Source organism: Pocillopora damicornis, chromosome 5 (genome assembly GCF_964200805.1).
Source record: "Pocillopora damicornis chromosome 5, jaPocDami1.2, whole genome shotgun sequence".
Lineage (NCBI taxonomy): Eukaryota > Metazoa > Cnidaria > Anthozoa > Scleractinia > Pocilloporidae > Pocillopora > Pocillopora damicornis.
In genome coordinates this window covers 18,283,219-18,303,695 of record NC_142674.1, presented here as the reverse complement: position 1 = coordinate 18,303,695, position 20,477 = coordinate 18,283,219, and the positions used below count along the sequence as shown (strand labels likewise).

At 38.4% G+C, this 20,477-nt stretch overlaps 1 protein-coding gene and 3 pseudogenes across 4 annotated transcripts; 1 reads left to right on the top strand and 3 right to left on the bottom strand.

Annotated features, from left to right (window-relative positions):
• The first annotated feature begins 3,087 nt into the window (after positions 1–3,087).
• On the top strand, positions 3,088–5,906 carry LOC149045768 (uncharacterized; annotated as a pseudogene). The gene is made up of 2 exons (XR_016186815.1): positions 3,088–4,269; positions 4,664–5,906. The product of XR_016186815.1 is annotated as an uncharacterized LOC149045768 (transcript).
• LOC149045767 (uncharacterized) lies at positions 5,558–7,278 on the bottom strand (annotated as a pseudogene). Its single transcript, XR_016186816.1, has 2 exons — positions 6,826–7,278; positions 5,558–6,667 (listed from the first exon to the last, which is right to left on the bottom strand). The product of XR_016186816.1 is annotated as an uncharacterized LOC149045767 (transcript).
• Positions 7,279–11,757: 4,479 nt separating this feature from the next.
• LOC149045766 (uncharacterized) lies at positions 11,758–13,220 on the bottom strand (annotated as a pseudogene). Its single transcript, XR_016186483.1, has 2 exons — positions 13,185–13,220; positions 11,758–12,809 (listed from the first exon to the last, which is right to left on the bottom strand). The product of XR_016186483.1 is annotated as an uncharacterized LOC149045766 (transcript).
• Positions 13,221–13,303: 83 nt separating this feature from the next.
• On the bottom strand, positions 13,304–19,582 carry LOC149045765 (uncharacterized). The gene is made up of 3 exons (XM_089207139.1): positions 18,340–19,582; positions 16,892–17,665; positions 13,304–14,298 (listed from the first exon to the last, which is right to left on the bottom strand). Exons 1-3 carry the CDS (start codon positions 19,153–19,155, stop codon positions 13,471–13,473), a joined length of 2,418 nt encoding a protein of 805 aa, XP_089063265.1. The 5' UTR covers positions 19,156–19,582; the 3' UTR covers positions 13,304–13,470.
• Between the last annotated feature and the right edge of the window lie 895 nt (positions 19,583–20,477).

Genomic DNA, 20,477 nt, shown 5'->3' with positions numbered 1-20,477 from the left:
AGGAAGCAAGAGCAGGTACACGGGTGGTTTTGGATTGTCGTGTCTGACTTCCGTTTCATTCATCTGAAGCCTCTTTATGACGCTTAAAACCTGAGATTTGTACTGCTGCGCCATTTTTTCGCTTCGATATCCTCCGTCTACGTCCGTCAACCATTCATAGAACTCTGTCAGCAGTGTTCCCGTGCTTAGGTCAACGCCTCCAGGTTGGCCTTTGGTCTTGATGTTATCATTTTCACTGATTTCACAGTCGCTTGGGACCCAGTTTGTGTCCAATGCTTCGTCGTTATCGCTCTCATCTCCATCAAGTGCTTCATGAAATGCCTCATACATGCTATCTTCGTTGACTCGCGCCAGTTCCTCAGCAGACTCGAGCTCACTCTTGAAGGTATGGCCTTGAGCTATTCTTCTACTTTTAAACTGTTTTACCGTTTCGCGCCAGTCTTCGTCATTATCAAGGAATGATCCTTCGTTGATTTTGTCCTCGCCAATTACCTCAATTAGCTCAGTCAATAGTCCCTCGCATTCTTGAGAGAGAGAGGAGGAAGAGATTGATGTGATTGATTGTGTCGAGGTATCTGGATCCGACTCTTCGCTACAGAGGTAATCAGGATCTAATTTTCGACTCTCCTCACTGTCAGAGATCTCAACATATTCAAAATCTTCGTTCTTGTTACGAGTATTTGCATTCTCTTCTTCGCTGTAAATCTCTTCTTCCCACTTGTCCTCTGTATCATTATCGAAACTTTCCTTGTGGTTGCTCTCCATTATGTCTCCTTTGCATTCTGCATTCAAACCTTCGGTCACTAGCTTCCTGTATTTTTTGTCACTGTCGACAAGGTCATCACTGGTACTGTCACTGGTTCTTGCATTTTGTTTCTTGGCTCTAGCTCTTGTTTTTTCAACTTCATTCTTTTTCCACGCCTTGTGTGCAAGCCTGTCATACCCTTCGTCACTGTCTTCTTTACTACGTTTCTTTTCTCGAGTTTTCTCTTCTCTACTTCTTATTTTGCCCTGTGCCCTTCTTCCTAATTCTTCATAATCTTGGTTGCTGTACATGTCGTTGTCTTCTGGGTCGCATTTCATATTTTGTTCGTTAGAATTGTCAGCTTCATCGCATGCATCATACTCCTCGTTAAGGTTTCCTTTAAAGTTTTTCTTATCAGATGTGGCCTGTTCATTCGTCCGCGCTCTTTGTTTTCTTTGCCTTTTTAAGTACGAATTCACCTTTGAGAGGGACGCTCGTGTGGCTTGCGCTAATGCCTTGACATATGCTGAGGACTTTGGTTTTAGATTGTGAATTCCACTTTGAAGATGTTTATCAAGCTGGAAAATTGGCGTCTTGGACATCTTGCATGGTGAGAGAGGGCAGAATTTTACTCGCCGATTGGGTGCCTTTTTCTCCCCAGTGAAATAACCATCAAGCTTACGACGCATTTTTGTCATGGCATGCACTTCTTTCTGATGGCGACTAAGATTTTTTACACTTCGCTTACACTTTTTACAAATCCTAGAGATCCTCTCGGGGCGCTTGGCATTGGAGGATGGTGAAATACCATTATCTGCAGAGGTCGAAGGAACTTCTTTGCGGTCCTTTTCATTGACACTATTAATTGGAAAAAATGAGGGTAAAAGAAAAATGTTAAAAACGAGCACTAAGCGCATGCAGCTCGAAAATAAAACATTAAAACGTTAAGAAACTAAAAATATATATGTATTGTGGAACATTTTTTTGTTGTTGTTGTTGTTCGTCCGTGTCTCCTTGTGAAGTGAGAGACATTCTTTTAAAGGGTGATGTAATGAGAATAATTTGCGATGTTAAAGACGTGGTGATAGTCAAGGCGCGCGAGGCGTAACAATATACGTGATAATGACAGAAGAGTAAATAATCATTTGCTAGACACAATTCTAAAATGTTTACTTTCAAGTTTTCAAAGAAAAGGCAAAAACGTAGTGGAGTTGCCATTAATGATTAAGCTTGAAGGAAGTGTACAGCTTATTCGGACTTATAAAAGTCCCTCACTAAAACTGGCTCGTTGTGGTAACACATTTATAGCTATACCTTAATTCAAAAAGTTTTATTAGTGTTCTCTAGTCATATGATTGAACATGTAACAAATCAGTTACCTTGCCATAGGAATATAACGAAGCATTTTAACAAAATTTACGCGAAGTTTATTAAAATTCAGTTCCATGTACAGTAATGTTTTTTTTTCTTTCACAAAATTAACGCGAATTTTTGAAATTAAAATTGAAATTAAAACCTTGCGTGGTATACATCAAGTGTTTTACTTGTGAGAGGAATTTTTTGTGTACACTCTCCCCTCTGTGTATTCTGAAAAAAAGGCCACTCGCGTTATTTCACGCTCTTAAAAAGTAGTCAACAGTGCTATTCCAGAATTTTGATTGGTTATAGGTATTTCATATACCATGGACCACATTTATAGTAGGTTTACGCATCAGTTAGAACAGCATGGGAGCTAGGATAAGGCCCTTTTTATATGGTCTCGGGTACCTGAGACAACCCTCCTTACCGAGACAACTTTATCGAGCGTTTATATGAGAAAAAGTTGTCCCTCCTAGTCGGGTTAAAATTAACACTACTTAATTATTCATAAAGCATTTCAGTATTCAAATTTCTAGATATCATTCTTCGTTTGAGTTTCTTTCATTCGATTAGTGTGGGCTTTGTTGAGCTCATTCTACTTTTGTAACGTAAATTTGTGCTTTAAAAGCTGAAACTTCGAAAATACATGACTCTCGACACGCCGTGAATTGTTCCGGGTAGGCGAGCCTAAGTGTCAAAGTGTGAGAAAAAGTTGTACCTCTTGCCAGGGTTACCCTACCTTCCTGCCCTACCTGTCTCGCCCCCCGTCAGATCATATAAACGGTTGGTAGAATCTTTCACAGATTGTACTAAAAAATTACCTCGCCTAGGGTCACTCGGGGGAAGGGTTGTCTCGGGTACCCGAGACCATATAAACAGGTACCAACTCAATTCTTTTCTTTATTCCGCTCGCGCTTTTTCGATACGAGATACTTATAGCCATCTTGGTGCAACACCCTTCATTGGCAATTCACCATATACATCTCAGGCCTTACTGGAATTTCCCTGTATCAAGGAAGCTTATCACACGATAACTAGGCGGCCTCTACTTGAACATGGCCTGAAGGCAATGCAAGTAAACTCTTACCTCGTAGAGTGATTTACATTGGTGGACGTTGACGCGCCATTGTCGGCGGGGGAAGAAGTAAATCCTGCGTTGTCCATTTCATTCATACTATAATGGAAAAATATGGTAAAAAGAGAAACGTTAAATGACAGGCTATTAACAATACGCCTTGGAGCTAACAAACACAGGTTGTAGTTATCAACTGTTCCCGACTTGTGGTACGTTGAAGAGTTGAACAAGTCTTTTGTTTCGCTTTGTGGCTCCTTTTAATAAATTTTTTTTGTTTGTCTATACAAATTATAAATATCTATGGTAAAAGTAATATTTCTCTAAATCTTAGCGCTAGTACCTAGTTCTTATTGTTGAAAAAATTATTTCTGTTTGAAAACTATACTATTTAAAGAGGAGGTGCTCTCCGCACTTCCGGTTACATTATAATTAGTCACGCGTGACTGCTGGGGCCATGCTTTTCGGTTTGTGGAAGAATGCGTAATTTCATGAAATTTTCGCTGCCTTTTTATAGTGGCCTAAATGACGGCAGAGGTCAAGAAACGGTTATTTTAAAACTGAATTGATCTAAATATTGTAAAGAAATGTCTAGCAACAGCAAAATCTATGATTACGTCCGTTGTTCGAATTACGCATATGTACAAACGGGCTACTGCGTGTATTTTAAATTCAACATTTTCTTTGTGATGGCAATACTACCTTTCGATTAAACGTAACATATTTACGAACTGTAAGCACCTAATAGTGCCAATACAAGAAGAAATAACTGATTATATCATCGCAGAATGCAAGAGATTCGTCCCAAGTCTTTAGTAGCTAAAAGTTGAAGTTTTAAAGTAAAATGTGTCATCCAAACCATAGTTAGTAGAGGAGACTGGTTATGAAAGTCGGCAATCTTCAAAGCGCGAAACAATGGGGCCGCTTCTGATGTTGAACGTACCTGTCACGTGATCGCGACGGTGCACAACTTTCAAAGATGGCGGATGCAGGAGACGACTTATTCTTGTTCGGCGATGATTTTGAGGCAATTTTAGACCTTCTTGACGAAGATGAATCACTACAGGAACAATTTTCAACTGTTGCTAGTGAAGTAAGTGCCAATTATATAAACATTCACCTGTACTTAGTCTGTTTCCAAAAGAATTACGGAGTTGTACGCGACTGTGCTGTCACGCCAGCCAAAAAACAGTAAATAAAACATTGATCCGACGGTTTCGATGATTCTTTTCCCTCTATACTCTAGCAATTTCATAAAAAATGCGTTCAATTTCTTTAGCAGAAGTGCTCTGGATGCTTTAGGTGCTGAATTTGCCTGATTATACTTTGTTTTGAGAAGACTTCACGGGGCATGCAACGACAACAACAAACTCGATATTGGCAAATGTGTCTTTAGGAAAAAAGACCAGTGACAGTAGATCGTTGAAAGTTGAGGCCTGAAGACTACAATATTATTGAATTATGATTTGATACTTTTTCGTTTTCAGGTCGAATCAACAGAGATCGTGTGCAGCGACTGTGGAAAAAAGTACAAATCAAGAGGAGGCTACCAAAGGCACAGAGCTACAAAGCACAATGCAGATCAAAACGCACATCATTTAACTTTGACGCCAAGCATTCTTGCCGAGATAGTAAACAATGCTTTGAAGAACATTAGTGAAAGGGAAGTGTTTGCAGCAGATCTAAGGAACGAATTAAAACAATATGAATATGAAGAGCCTGGAGGAGAAACACAAGAATTCACTGTGATAAAGAAATTATTTGAAGACTATTTCAAAACTGGGAATGCTGAGAAATTCTATGGCAACTACTATGCTCAATTACCATTGAAATCTACAAACCCACCTTCTGTTCAAACAATGCTGTCAGAGAAAGAACAAGCTGGTCTGCAGTATGTACAAAAAGTATGCAAGAAAGAACACAACTGAGAGCCAACAGGCAATGGCAATCTTGAGAGCTGGTAAACTGGAGCATGGATATGAGAACCAAAAACTGGTATCGAGTTTAAACCGCAGGGGGTTGTGGAACATTACAAAGTATGCACAGAGCATTTTCCTCAAAACAGAGTGTCATTTTAGACAATTAACTTCAGTAAATTCTTTGCAAAAAGTGGATATTGCTGGCATAGTGCATAACACAATAACTGACAGTGCGATATTGTCAAGCTATCAATGTATGGTTTCAGATGCAGAGCTAATACCCAATGTTGAAGTAAGCAACAATGTCTTCCATGCTATTGTATGTTTATATATAAGGGTGCGGTCATTTTCTTGTGCTAAAGACATCATTCAGCGCTACAAAATTAATGCAAAGCAGTCAAAGGGTAAAGCGCTCCGAAAGGAGATCATGAGGAGTCATGAACAAGAAACAGTTAGGCAAGATTAAAATAAAACATTTTATTATCCTAAGTAAAACATGGCATTGTAAAAAATTTGTTAATTATTTTTTATGAATGTTTTAAAACACTTACATGTATCAATTATCAAGAACATTTGAATTAAGAACTGTTCACATACAATGTAAAGCCGAATTTACCATGCCACGAAAAGTCCTGTGCATGACATGTTTAGAGTCCTGGGCCAGGTTGTTAAAAGCTGAGTTAAGATAACCCAGAATTAGTGCAATAGAGAAATTATCCTGGGAAATGCCTTCTGAAGGACAATTATTTTATGTACTATAATAAAGACAAGACACCTGGTTGTTCATGTTGGATTAAAAGTAAAAAAGAAATGTTTTTGTTAGTCATCATGAATTTGAGAGACCTTTTTCCTGGGAACCTTGTAGCAAAAGAGAGTGATACAAAAATACAGTAAACTTAAAAATTAATAATATTCAGGGCAGTCACTGAGGGCTGTGGGCTGGGGATTCCCCCTTCCTTCTCCCTGTGCCCAACTACTATAACTTGCATAGAACTGAAATATCTTACTAGTTGTTCAATTCCCTGCCTTATACATTATTTGTTAAAATTTTTCATTGCCCAGCAACCGGTGGTGACTTCTTTGAATATTGCATTCAACATTTAATTTGTTAATGTTGGATTACAAGTAAAAAAAAATTGTTAGTCATCACGAATTTCAGTTGCCTTATTAAGTTAGATACAGTAATATTTCGAACTGTTCTACGATAGTCCTGGTACAAAGGATGATCTTCAGGTAAATAGGAACCAAATACTTTCACAGTAAAGCCAAGACTGTCATCCATAATAATTTCCAAACGTGGCAGAACGTACGGATGCACGGTTTTCTTCAGCACAATTTTGTCCTCAAAGATCTTCAGGCTCCAATCACCAAGGCTTTTTAGGCTTTTAACTCGTTGGCAGAGCTCTGAAAATCCCTTGTAGCAGCTGTGTGGTAAAGGCCCCTCGTTACATTTTACAACCGAACGTTCAGGACGTGGTGAAGGCTTGCTGCTTTCATGGCTTTTCTTAGGCATGTTCAGCTTCGGCAAAGCTCCAAATTTGGGCTTATTTTTGGTCATTTTCGCAGATTGATCTATCAAAGAAAAGATTAAATTGTCAAACTTGGAAATAGTCAAACCTAAAACCATATCCACTTTCAGAACGAACTTCAAACAGCAGCAACACTGATCGGTGAAAACTAACTCAAAGCAAATCCGACAATTTAACAAGAAAATACAGATATGTACTTACATATTTCGATATCTTCGGGCGCAAAATGTTTCTCACTGGTATATATTCTATCGCTCTTCAACTGTTCCCTGAAGTTCTGATCAATTTCTCTTGTCTTTTTTATCTCACCAAGCCATTCGTCTCACCATGTTCCATGAGCTTCGTCTTTTGCCACAGGCAACTTCCAAATACCAATTCCCTTCGTTCTTCTGCACGAACCACAGCCAAATACTGAGCAATTAGCCCCTGGCATAACTTTTATATTTCTTGCGAAATGACAACCATATACTGATGAAAATTACGGAGAAACCTAACACATATCGCACAACTAACAAGAAACTACTCGATGGACGCCATGATCGTTTGATAAATGTGCACTGTCGCGATCACGTGACAAGGCAAAAATCAAAACAAAGACATCGGTCTTTGAAGCTCGCCGACTTTCATAACCAGTCTCCTCTACTAACTATGTCCAAACATCTGATCATGACAGATCACAAACATAAAATATATAACGAAAACCTCCAGAGACAACGCGGCAGTTAAAGTAGGTTAATTAAGACACATTAAAGTACTATAGAAGATAAAAGATACTACAAACCTCTTTAAGCAGCGTGCAGAAGGATTCACGTGCGTCTTTCCGGCTTACGTGGCTCACATAACGTCACGCAATCTCGTGACATCTCATAACACGATACATTGGGCTTTAGGCGTACGCGTCTCCCAGATAAAGTAGCGTAAAGTGGTTTCTTAGTGCATACATTCAGTTAAAAAGGGACAGGATTTCTGTTAAAATGTATCTATAGTTTTATTATTGATATACAAAACACAAGTACATCACGATAGGACTCAATGCACTTCACACGAAGTGAAACGTGGAGCCTTAAATGAATAGGCAACAGGTAAAAGGCTTACAATTATTAATATAAAGATTTGAAAATAGAAACATATACGCATTTGTGGTACGACTATCTGCTACTGTAGCAAATACGCATTCGTGGTAGCAAATACGCACTATGTGTATTTGCTACGGTAGCAAATACGCATTTGTGGTAGCAAATACGCAGTGTGAGTATTTGCTACGGTAGCAAATACGCACTTATAGTAGCAAATACGCAGAGCAATCTAACTCTCTCTCTCTCTCTCTCTCTCTCTCTCTCTCTCTCCAGTACCCCTATCACCTATGCTTGCCAAGTCATTCCTCTAAAAGAGAGTGGTATGGTAAACCATTTATATAAACCATGACAAACTCCATGTATGTATATTGAGTAGGACTGGAACACTATACTACCCGTTCAAATCCTAGCACAAAAATAATGTTTAAGTCTCGAAAAAAAAAATTAAGTTAATAATTAATGACAGTTGATTTAACAATCCAGCAACATAATATTATTGATGTTTCTTTTGAATTTCCTAGATTTGTGGTTGGTGATCTACAATTACATCAAAAATGCTTCTTTTTTATTTTATTTTTCATTCCCAGGAAAAAATAAAAAAATTATTTAGGTATGAAGTTCAGATGAGTTGATGTTATTAAATGTTTTGCAAAGAATTACCAGCAATATTTAATCGAAGATGGAGTCAGATACAGTTTGCCTTCACAAACAAAACATTACAAAAATGATATATAAGACAACTAAATCACATGACTATTTTTAGCTCAAATGATTTATTGCAAGGCTTGATGAAAAGAGTGGTATTAAATGAATCAAAGACTTTCTATTAATAAATGAAGTGAAAATCATTGGGAAATCATTCTGTTTCTTTCTAAAAAATTGCATTGGCTTGAATACTTCCCAAATTTGCTTCGTTGCCAGCAGGTCAATATCACACAAAGAAAAGCCAAACTTCCTCTGCCTGTGCGCTGTTAAGAGATTGCTGTTGTAAACTGTTTTATTTGGGAAAAGATCTTAATATAGTGTACTATTGTACCATTTTAAATAGTTAGTAAGAGCAATATAAAAAATAGCACTCGCGGGAGTGCACGTGGTTTCAGCTATAGTAAGTAAAGATTTTAGTATGGGAATTGCTGCATGAAGTTGAAGTCAACACAGGTCAGGTGTTTGTCAAATAATCAAATGGAAAAGGGTTGGATGTCAGCACAAAGACAAGGATAGGAAAATGAATGTGTATTTTCGTTAAAAAAAATAAATAAATAAAAAAGAATGGTAGAGGGAAAAGTTTTTCTGACAGTGAAGGTAAAGTGTTGTGGCCTAAGGTTGTTGCTTGGGTTGAAAATTTGATAAATATTATTTATATTATTCGTGTTCAGCAAAATTTGGGGCAATGTCTTGTTGGCATTTGAAGACTTTATATTAAAGAATGATGAAGTGCTAAAGACCTTTCCTGGATCACACTTCAGTGAACAAAGATAATGAACCAAGGTTGAAGCTTGGAAGGCTGTAACACTATTTAGTTGTAAAGAAATAACAGTAACAGTTTATTCAAGTCATCTTTGCATATTTGTAGATACAAAGAGGTTGTTTTGTTTTAACTACAATATAAAGTGAGGCTAATGTAACGCTTTAATTGTGTGGATTTAAGTAATTATCTTTGGCTCACAATTCGACTTTGGCTGCTTTCGACCTGCAATGTACTCTAAGGAATGTAAATGCTTTTTAACAAAATCAACATGAACATTTGTTAACTGTTCACATGAGTCCAGTATAACTTAGGTTATGAAAAACTGCATCCAGTTTTTTTTTAACCCCAAGATAACTAAACAGAACTGAAGTTGGGCATTCACTGGCAATTTAAGCAATGTAAATGCCTTTTAACAAAAAAAACTGCATTCATTTTTTTAAACTGCAACATAAGAAAACACAATCTTGTGCATCGTCTGGCGATTTACATGATTCATGGTTTGAAATTAGATAGATGTTCTGCTTGTAGATGCAATGATTGCATTTTTGAAATTATTAACTACAAACACAACTACACTACTTTTGGCGTGTACTAAAACCAGGAACACTGTTGTAGCGGAACAACTTAGAGGCGGCTGGAACACCCTTTAAAAAATCCTAACCACCAAAAACAGTAAATGCAAACCATAGCTGCTAATTGCTCACCACTAACCGTCAATTCCAACCCTGATTCTAACTGTTCACTAACATTGTTGGTGGATGTTCCGGTGTTCTAGTTTTAGTAGATACCACTGTTTGCCACACCTCTGAATGTGCACAGTTTCACATTCTTGAAACAAATTGACGAGTGTTGCCTTTTTTTGCTGAACTCAATGTTAAAAACAATAGTCGTGAGTTTCACAGAAAATAATCAATTAAACATTATTAACCCATTGAGCCCCACACCTTAGAGCTCAGACCACCCCCTGAAATTTCAGAGAAAATGACTGTTACAGTGAACACACAGACCACTGCCAAAATAATTTAAGATTTTAATGTCTTCATTTCACTCTACTGAAGGGAAACTGCACAAAGTTGCATATTAAATAATATACTTTCCCCCTGTCAAATTTTATTTTCAACTTGAGCATCGGGCTCTCTCAAAAAAAATTCTAAAGCTAGAGAACGGATTCAACTTCATGATGTACAGCGAGTCATTAGCAAGGTTGCCTTCAGCTTGGAAAGTATTTATCAGTATGATGACTCTCTTTTGCACTCTTATTCCATCAGAATCATGTAAAAAGCTTTCCCTCAAATACAACACCAAAAGACAGATCGCAAATTTCTCCTTAACAAAAGGAATCCTAAACTTTCTAACGCGGGTCAATTTTGAATTTGCCCGCCATAGCGACATCGCGACACGTCACAAGGTGCAGCTATAAAATTACTTTTTGCGAGTCATGAGCAAGAACAAACCAATTTTTACGCCTAAATGAAAAGTTTCACTTTGAACAATGCATATATGTTCTTCGCTTAGGCAAACTTTTGCTCCAAGCGAGTTACAAGGGGGCAAACTTTGCAGAGGAGATCGTTTTGGTCTTCTGCAGTCGGGTCAGCAAGATGTAAATATTTCCCCAGAGTCATGAAGCAGTGCTCTGGGATTGTTTTTTTTAAGCAATCAACTCCAACAAACTCGTCAGAATCCCAGTACATTGCCAGCTGAGGAAGTTCATGGATTCCAATGAGAATGTTTAGCCCGAGATACGCCGAAATTTCCGCTTGAGTAGATGTGAACGATCGATCCCCTTTCGAACGAGCATACGCAACAGTGTATCGGACGATTTCGTCAATGTAAGCATCGTCGATAAATACATTGAAGAAATCTTTGGCAGTTGCATTTTCTCCGAGATCTCTGGTCGGGCCACAACGAATGGAGAATTCCTCAACATTAATTTGTCGCAATTAGCTAGACCATTGAAGAGCATCTGGTCGGCTTTCTTCTGCGGCAGCTTCTTCATCACTACTTTCGTCGCTTCCTTCTTCCTCCTCACTAGCGTATAGCTCAACATCGGAATCGCTTCCCCTTTCTTGCGACCGTAGGTCGAGAAAGTCTTCCATCTCGTCATCCACATTGTGAAGCAAGTTTTGTTCATGTGGTGCTTGACGAGCTTGTCGCTTTTTTCAATTTCTTCGATGATAAAACCAGCGAAGACTTCTTGCTCTTCATCGGATGAAAATCAACTTTCATCAATTCTTCCAGAAGCCATGTCTTAGACCACGACATATTTTTGAAAAATTTGTCAAAAATCGCACGGTTAACGTGGAATAGTGAGTTTGGTCTCAAACGAAAGCTTATTTTTTGCATGTCACGTTTCACTGCTTTTCAATACCCAGGGGAGTTTTGTTTCTAAGCTACAGCCAATCAAAACAAGCCATTTCTGACAGGGCGCATGAGGGCGCATTGGAATTTCAGAGGGGTTTTATTTCTGGGCGCATGAGGGCGCATCGGAAGTCAATGGGTTAATATCAGAATATTTGTGAACTCTCAGTTCTTACTGCACAAGTAACATTTTCTCTTTCAATATATGACCAAAAAGCCTCCTTCTGCCCCTCAGGGTGTTACAGTTGACTGGTAATTAGGGGCAGGTAGAAATTGGGCTATGATTTTTGCCTCTTTGTCAACTATTATAGTGTGTTGACCAGATTTCAAGAGGAGGAATTTAAGTTCTGCTGGTTCTATTTGTGTCAAAGATTTAGGAGATTTTACATTCTTGAGAAAACTCTCGATGCCATCATTGAAACATGTATAGGTTTCTAATTCTTGAGTAGTAGTTTTAACAATTATTTGTGCCACCATCTTTGTGTTACAGAAAGATGTTAGTGTTGTGATGTTACAATTGGTACAGGTTATTTCTTCTTCATCTGGTGCTGGTTGCTCTTTAGTTGGAAATGTGTGGTTACAGGCCAAGCAAGATGGTGACTTCTTTATGTTTACTCCTACCACTTTCACTTTGAGGAGATTATTCTTTATTTCTGGTGTGTCAACATTGATATTCTGAATATCATCTATTTCTTCAACTGTTGTGGATTAATTGGCGTTCAGATATTTCTCATCATCGAAAATGCGCACAGTTACATTTTTGAAATGGTAGGACTTTCCTCTTGCCACTTGATTTATTGTGTTCTCCCATAACACCAACTTAGCACATCCAGTTTCATCAGCCACTAGTGTATCACACTTGTATCTGGTTTTTGTGTCTTGAACAATGGGATTCTTATTCTCTTCTTTGATAATGACTTTGACCTTAAGGTCTACAGTGGTATAGATGTTGGCTTGAAGTGCTTGACTGACTGCATGTAAATGATTGTCAAGATTCTCATTGAAGTTGAACTCTAGCTCAGTTGGCATTATTTTAGCACTCTTAGGAACTGTGTACTCTTCTAAGTCGCTGTTAAGTCGTTTTTTAGGGTTCAAGTTGGCTTCTATTTTAACTGGTGATCTTTTTTCATATGCAGTTAGAAGAACGCTCCGTTTTGGTGGTGAAAAACAAACAAGGAGAACAGTTTTATCATCAGACGTCTGGAGCTTGAGGTCAAAGTAATTTGTTGTTCCATTTGATGCAGTCTTGATTTTACTTAAGCTATGCATATATCCTTCAAGAGCTGAAAATTGAAAGTTAAGCAGTTATTAGATTGGAAAAGAAGTATGCATTCAATTACTTTGAAGCATTAGTGACATTAAGTCTCTGTCAAGAGTATGCTATGTGAGACTAGAATGCAATCTCACTTAGTGAAATAATTAGCAAAACCTTCATTACTGGAACTGCTATTGTATAGTGGTCTTCACTAAGTATCAAACTAAGTGTAAGACTGACATGGACTTTTGAAGTTACCGGTACTAGTTTAGAATTCATTTAAATTTGAATAAGTACTAAATACTGTAAGTATTACATAAAAGTGTTACTGTGGTCCAGAGTAACCGGTATGTAGTTGTTTGTTAGGCAAAAAAGTATTAAATGAAATACTGTGGTTACTTACATGTAAATTTGGACTCTTGATAATTTTTTCTGGAAAAGAGAAGAATAGGCACATATAAATTATCTTATAATGATTGAAAAACAAGACTCCATATAAACATCTTACACATAAAAAAAAAAAAAATTGGCAGGGTTCGTACCCTTTTTTGGACTAAAAATTCAAGGACTTTTCAAGGACTTTTCAAGGACATATTTTTTATTTTTCAAGGACTCCACCAACTGCAAAATAAAAGAATGTTCACCTTATCATAGTAGCGATTGTGCCGAGCTTAAGTCGAGCTAAAAGTCTATGCCTTTTTTAGTTCATCCACAACATTCGCAATTTTGCACTCAAGGTCTTTGCGAGCTATCTCCTTTTCTTTTGCAGTTCTCCTCAAACTATTTGACTTTGTAATCCACACAAGTTTCCCAGTGTCCTCTGCTTTCTGTGCAAACTCGTCTGCCGATTTAACAAGATTGTCAACATCACTGTCTAAACGCCTTCTTTTCTTTTTAAGTTCGTCAAGTTCATCGACTAGCTCCTTTCGCTTCAGTTCTACACCCTCAGAGGTTTTCTTCCTCTTTTGTTCATCAAGATATGATAAATACTTCTGCCTAGCTCCTGCAGCTGACAAAAGAAGTGGTTTGTTGATTGAAACAGCAAGGACACCTCCCACAGATTGTACATGGTCTTGTACCAGCCTTTGAGCAATGAAGGAGCGCTCTTGGAGGTTCTCGACTTCCAGTTGCTTATTGACTGAGAATCCTCTTTCGACACTGGCCTGGCCATGTGATAATATCAGTAGCTCTGAGACTACTTTCCACAATGATTGGTAGGATCGCTTCTGTCCCATGTGAAGATACAGAAAGGAATCAAGTCTATCATTGTTAGGATCATAGTCTTTGAACTCCGACGGAGAAGAAGAGGGGACTTCCATAATGAATTGTCTAAATAGTTCCAAAAGGGAATCACATTCACCTTCCGGGACTTTCTTGGCATTTTCAAGGGTAGTCAAAACTCTCTTGAATTTTGTGATGGAAACATCATGGTCACTCATCATGTTTCTTGGATCTAAGCAATTTATATTCCTTACAAGGGAATACTGAATTGGTGCTTTGGCAATCAGTTTGCAGATCGACACACCTTAGATCGACACACCTTAGATCTTGTGATTACAGGATCTGATGATAGTATTGTTTCGAATTTAACAATTGGTTCTCCTTTTGTCATCTCTGATCATGCTGCTGTTCACTTCCAGCTCTCGCTTAATAAGCCGCCGCTCGACAAGAAGATTATTTCATTCAGAAAGTTTCGATCTATTGATTTTGATAATTTCTGTGCTGATGTTATGAATTCGAGCCTTCCTGATCTTTTTGCCTCGTCATCGTCATCCTTGGATTATTTGATTGATCAATATAACAGAGTCCTTACTACCATACTTGAGACTCATGCTCCACTGCAAAAAAAGTTAGTTACTTTGCGTCCCGCTGCACCTTGGTATTCTGAGGAGATAAATAATTTAAAGAGATCCCGTAGAAAACTTGAACGACGCTGGCGAATGACCAAACTTCCTTCTGATCGTAAGTTGTTTATTGAGGGATGTGATGCTGTCAACAACTTAATTCGTGATTCCAAGAAGAATTATTTCGCATCATTAATCAATGAGAATCAGTCAAATTATAAACAGCTTTTTAAGATAATTGATAAACTACTACAAAGGAAAACAGATATTCAATATCCCCCCTGCAAATCGCCCACTGATCTTGCTAACAAGTTTATTAAGTACTTCACTACAAAGATAGATAGAATACGGGGTCATATAACGACTGCTGCTTTCCCTCATCGAGATACAGTTGCTGTTGTTGACAACGCCTGTCCATATTCTTTTGATATTTTCAAAATGGTAACAGCGGATGAAGTTCATACATGTATCATGAATCTGGCTGCTAAGTCATGTGCTCTTGATCCTCTTCCTGGTTATGTTACAAGAAATGCACTTAGTGTTCTGTTGCATTTCATTTCCAAAATCATAAATATCTCATTGGAATCTGGTCAGATGCCTTCGCAACTCAAGGTTGCAATGTTACGCCCGCTCCTTAAGAAATCTTCTTTGGATCATACTCAATTCTGCAATTATCGTCCTGTATCGAATCTTTCATTTATTAGCAAAGCAATTGAAAAATTGGTAGCTAATCAACTTATCTCCTACATTAACGATTATGAGTTAAATGAGACATTCCAGTCGGCGTACAAGAAATATCACAGTGCTGAAACTGCACTTATTCGTGTTCACAATGATATTCTTTCTGCCATTGATAATCGTCGAATCGTAATTTTACTGTTGTTAGACCTTTCCGCTGCCTTCGATACAGTCGATCATACCATCCTCCTCTCTCGTTTACGTGTACGGTTTGGGATAGCTGGGAAGCCTCTATTATGGTTGCAATCTTATTTATCGAATCGCACGCAATATGTCTCCGTTGATGGTGGTACTTCGACGAAACATGACCTTAAATGTGGAGTGCCACAAGGATCTGTCTTGGGAGCCATTTTGTATTTGCTTTATACTTCACCGCTTTCAGATATCGTAAAGAAATTTAACCTGAGCTATCATTTTTATGCTGACGACTCACAGCTTTACTTGTCTTTCCAACCAACCGTACTGGGTGATAGGGATCTAGCGGTTTCTAGCATCGAGAGCTGTGTGGATGAAATCAGTCATTGGATGATGGTTAATCGTCTTAAATTAAATAAAGACAAAACTGAATTATTGGTAATTTCCGCTAAACATCTTCCAAGACCACTCCTTCACGAAATTTCAGTTGCTGGTGAGACTATCCCTTCCGTGCAAAAGGCGAGGAATATCGGCACTATGTTCGACAGCCATTTTTGCTTTAAGGATCATATTACTGACATTTGTAAATCTTCATTTTATCATTTGCGAAATATTAGCTATATCAGGAAATATCTTTCAGCGACCACTACTGAATTGCTGGTTCATATGTTTGTATCTTCGAAGCTGGATTACTGTAATTCCCTTTTGTATGGCCTACCAGCCTACGCTATAAAAAGGCTACAACACGTCCAGAATGCCGCGGCGCGCCTCGTCACACTCACAAAAAAGCATGATCACATTACGCCTGTTCTTTTCAATCTTCATTGGCTTCCCGTTAACCAACGTATTATTTTTAAGATTTTACTTATAACCTACAAGGCACTTAACAACCTGGCACCGTCGTACATTTGTGATCTGCTTACATCTTACACCCCATCGCGTCAACTACGCTCATCATTCAAGCACCTTCTGGTTTCTCCATCCTATAACTTGAAAACATATGGCGCAAGATCCTTCTCTGTAGCAGCACCATCATTATGGAATGCTTTGCCAAGTGAAATTAGAAATGCTCAGTCTGTGTCTGTTTTTAAACGTAGATTAAAAACTTTACTCTTTAGAAAAGCCTTTTATAATTAATATTAGCTGTCTTAAGTGTTAATGTTTAAGTTTTTTTTTTTGTTTGTTTTTTTTGTTTTGTTTTTTTTGTTTTTTTTGTTTTTGTAGGCGCCGTTGAACAGTAGGATACTGGCGTGGTATAAATCTTTTATTATTATTATTATTATTATTATTTATAATTAATATTAGCTGTCTTAAGTGTTAATGTTCAAGTTTTTTTCTTGTAGGCGCCTTTGAACAGTAGGATACTGGCGCGGTATAAATCTCTTATTATTATTATTATTATTAGGAACTCCTTGCATTCCATCTGAAACTGAAGCACTCTTTTCTCTGAAACTGTGGACTTTGCAATCGACTCCTTGATCTTCTTGTCAGCTGTAAACCCCAGGTCAATCTTGGAATGAGAGGCATGAATGCTGGAGTCAGCAGGGTCAAGTTTTGTAAGCTTCAATGGGGTTTTGGCTTCACTGATAACAGTGGTCTTAATAAATCTTCTCATTAATCCCCCAAGCATGCTGTACAGGTCTGTAGCCAGGAAAGGAAGCATAGGCTTGTCGGTTTGATAGAGTGTCAAAAACGGTGTCACTTGCTTGGCTACTGATAGGAAGAAAGCGACTTTTGCAGTCGTAAAGGGATCTGCAACAAACTCTTGTACAGTTTCAAAGGATTTATTCTGTGGCTGTGGAACTTTTCCTGCCCTTGCACTCTGAACATACTTGACAACACTGTCCCACATACTCTGTGTACGTTCTGCAACCAAGACATTCTCCAACCACCTATGTTTGCAGAACTTCAAAGCAAACAGTGAGTTTCCTGTTACTTTGGTGTAGTCCTCTCTCCTTGCCGGACTGTCCTGAAAAAGCCAGTGAAGGCTGGAGAACAACCTGTCTAACTGCCATCCTGATGCCACAGCACCATCCTTGAATGCTCCATGAAGAATGTGTAAACCACAGCTGCCAATGTTCAGCATGTGACTATTATGCTCCCTTTTTGCCTCATCAGTCAGCATACTGTAAAATTTCCAATTAACGTTGGGTCCATCCATTGACAACTAGTATGAGAGAAAACATTCCTTGTAATATTGAAAGGGAAACAGATTATTTAATTTAGTACTTGCATTACGTCCCAGAGTTCGTGTCATTGTCCACCTAGACACGAAGTGAACTAGTCATGGATGCATTGGAATTGTGAAGATTTGCAATGAAAGAGTGTTGATTTATTTAGACCTTAAAGGGCAGAAAACCAAGTAAGGTGTTTCATTTCTATTTAATACAATTTTATCGCTTTTTGGAACATTGGCTAGATTGTGAACGCACAATTTATATTACATGCAATAAATTAGATTAAGTAATCTTGCATCTTTCGCCCTTCTACAGCAAAATAATAACAGACATTGAAAGATTTTCATGTTAAAAAAAATTTAACGCAACTTCTTGTAATTATCGTTCGCCGGCGAACGATGAAATTAAATGCCAGTCATGAAAACAATATAATTGATGCCAATTTGATCACACCTTTTTAATAATGGCAAGACATAGGTCTTTCAAAAGAGTGGCAATATGACAAAGAATAATTGAAATTAGGTAATTGTGTGAAGACTAAGTTTGTGCTATTGCCTATTTCGAAATGTCGATAATTGAGGGTAAGAAATAATACAACTTCAAAGAAGCATATCTTGCAAACAATTTCATGGATTACCCAAACATAACGAGAGTTGCATCCTACCTGATAAACTTTTTTGAGAGGAATTCCTTCTATGCCTGAACGAAAATGAGAAAGCATGTCCTCTGCTGTTCCATGCCCCATAAACACTGAGGTATAATAGCGACTTTCAACTTCGTGTTTGTCATGATTCCATGAACGAATGTGAATATCCATTTGCTTTGACTGGCACACGCTATTCAGGCTCTCGTCAAACATAAGTACATAAGCTTCTTCTTTTTTCACAACGTCCTTCAAAAGTTGTTTGAAGTGTGGAGCGAGCCCAAAACAGATCAAGTATGCACATTTCTTTTCTCCGCATGTAAACTGACTCGCGATCCGACTGTCAGGAAACATCGCTTGAAACAATTTGCTCGTACCTTCGCATGATTTATAGGAGTAATGAGACATTATCACCTTCAATGCCCACAAAATTTCTGCTTTCAAAGTCTCATCACGAGTGACAATTCTTTCCATCACCGATGAACCAGATGAACTCGTAGTACTAGACTTTGTGGGGTTGAGCGTGTTGTGTTCGCCACTTTCAGACGAAGCGGATTTTGAAACTTCTTTGGCATCGTCACTTGTAGTTGCTGGTTGTTGAGAAGAAACGCCAAAAAAATCTGGAACGCTTGCTAATGACCTTTTCTGGGATGTCAGTGTTTGATGTTTTTTTCCTTTCAAGTGACTTGTGAGCGCTGACTCTCCCATGCTCGAAATGTCAACATCCTTCATACACACGATGCATCGTGCCTTGTGCTTGTCACCCTTGACTTCTCGAAGCCAATCTTTATACAGTGATTTCTGAAGCCACAAGTTGCTGAAAACACACTTGCCCATTGTTTTAAATCTCTCACTCGTGAAACAAAACGCAAACAATCAACACTAACCCAGACAAGGAAAGCACTCAAAGCACATGGCTTTTCTCAGAAAGAGGGAATAGTACAAAACATTTGATTGGCCCTTGACATTCGAGACATTCAACCAATCAGAGTGATTAATAGAACCAAGAACAGGACAAATGGATATGGGCGATTGATCGACATGCGGAGTGGCGTTACGATCGTTTGTTATTTGTATCTTACTATTATGTGTTGCTACGTTTGTGCCAGTTGCATATATTTTCAGATAAGGCACTCTAGAATCTAAGTTGGATTAAATTAGCTACAAATTTCAAGGACTTTCCAGCACTGACTACAATTATCAAGGACTTTCAAGGCCTTGAATTTTTATTTTGAGATTCAAGGACTTTCAAGGACTTTCAAGGCGCGTGCGAACCCAAGGTATACCGTATCGTGCCTCCTCCATGAACAAAATCTGCATCTACTTTGGCAACGCCAATATCTGGCCAACGTTTTCATCCTGACCCTTTCCTCCTCCTCGTCAAACCACTCTAGCCTATCCACCAACAGGGACGGTACCACTGGGTTATCGTCTTCCCTTATTAATTGTTTCAATTTCATTAGTTTTATTCGCGAGGACACCAATGTTAAGAGTTGAGGGAATGGCGCCTCGCCTGATTGCCATCCTCCCAATCTTCCAGGGGAGATGTCCTTCAGCTGCTTCTTCGTATCCTCGTTTGTGGTTTCGATCAGCTGGCCAAAGAATGCGCTCACCCCTTCTAACACCAGGTTTCCTCTAACCTTATGCCCTGCTCTCAATCCTGCCTGACAGGCAAAGGTATAAATTGCCACATCTAGCAATTCTGTCAGCTCTTCTGGAAGGCGCTTTTTCGAACCTGTTGTCCCAGACAAAGATGTAGCACACGACGCCATTGAGAATTTCGACGAGATGTTATTTTCCATCGTTGTCGATTTTCAATATTCGCACCTCTAAGAGCTCGTTTTCTGATTGGTGCAGGAATAGGGGTGCTTTGTTACCATCATTGACTGTCTCCATCCAAATATGGAAGTCAATGAAAAGGCCAGAAATAGGAAATAAATCACGAGGTCACAAGTTTTTGCCTGGGTCAGAGAATCTGTATAAATGTCAATGATTGTCAGTGGCCAGTTGTTAATATACGATTAAAGATGCCTTACTCTAACCCACTGTCATTCCTGCGTCCTCTGTACGATATTGCTGTGTGGCAATTTATTTTGATGAGGGGCTACAAGGCAATTTCAGAAAGGGAATCACCCTGTAACACGCACATAAAGTTCACA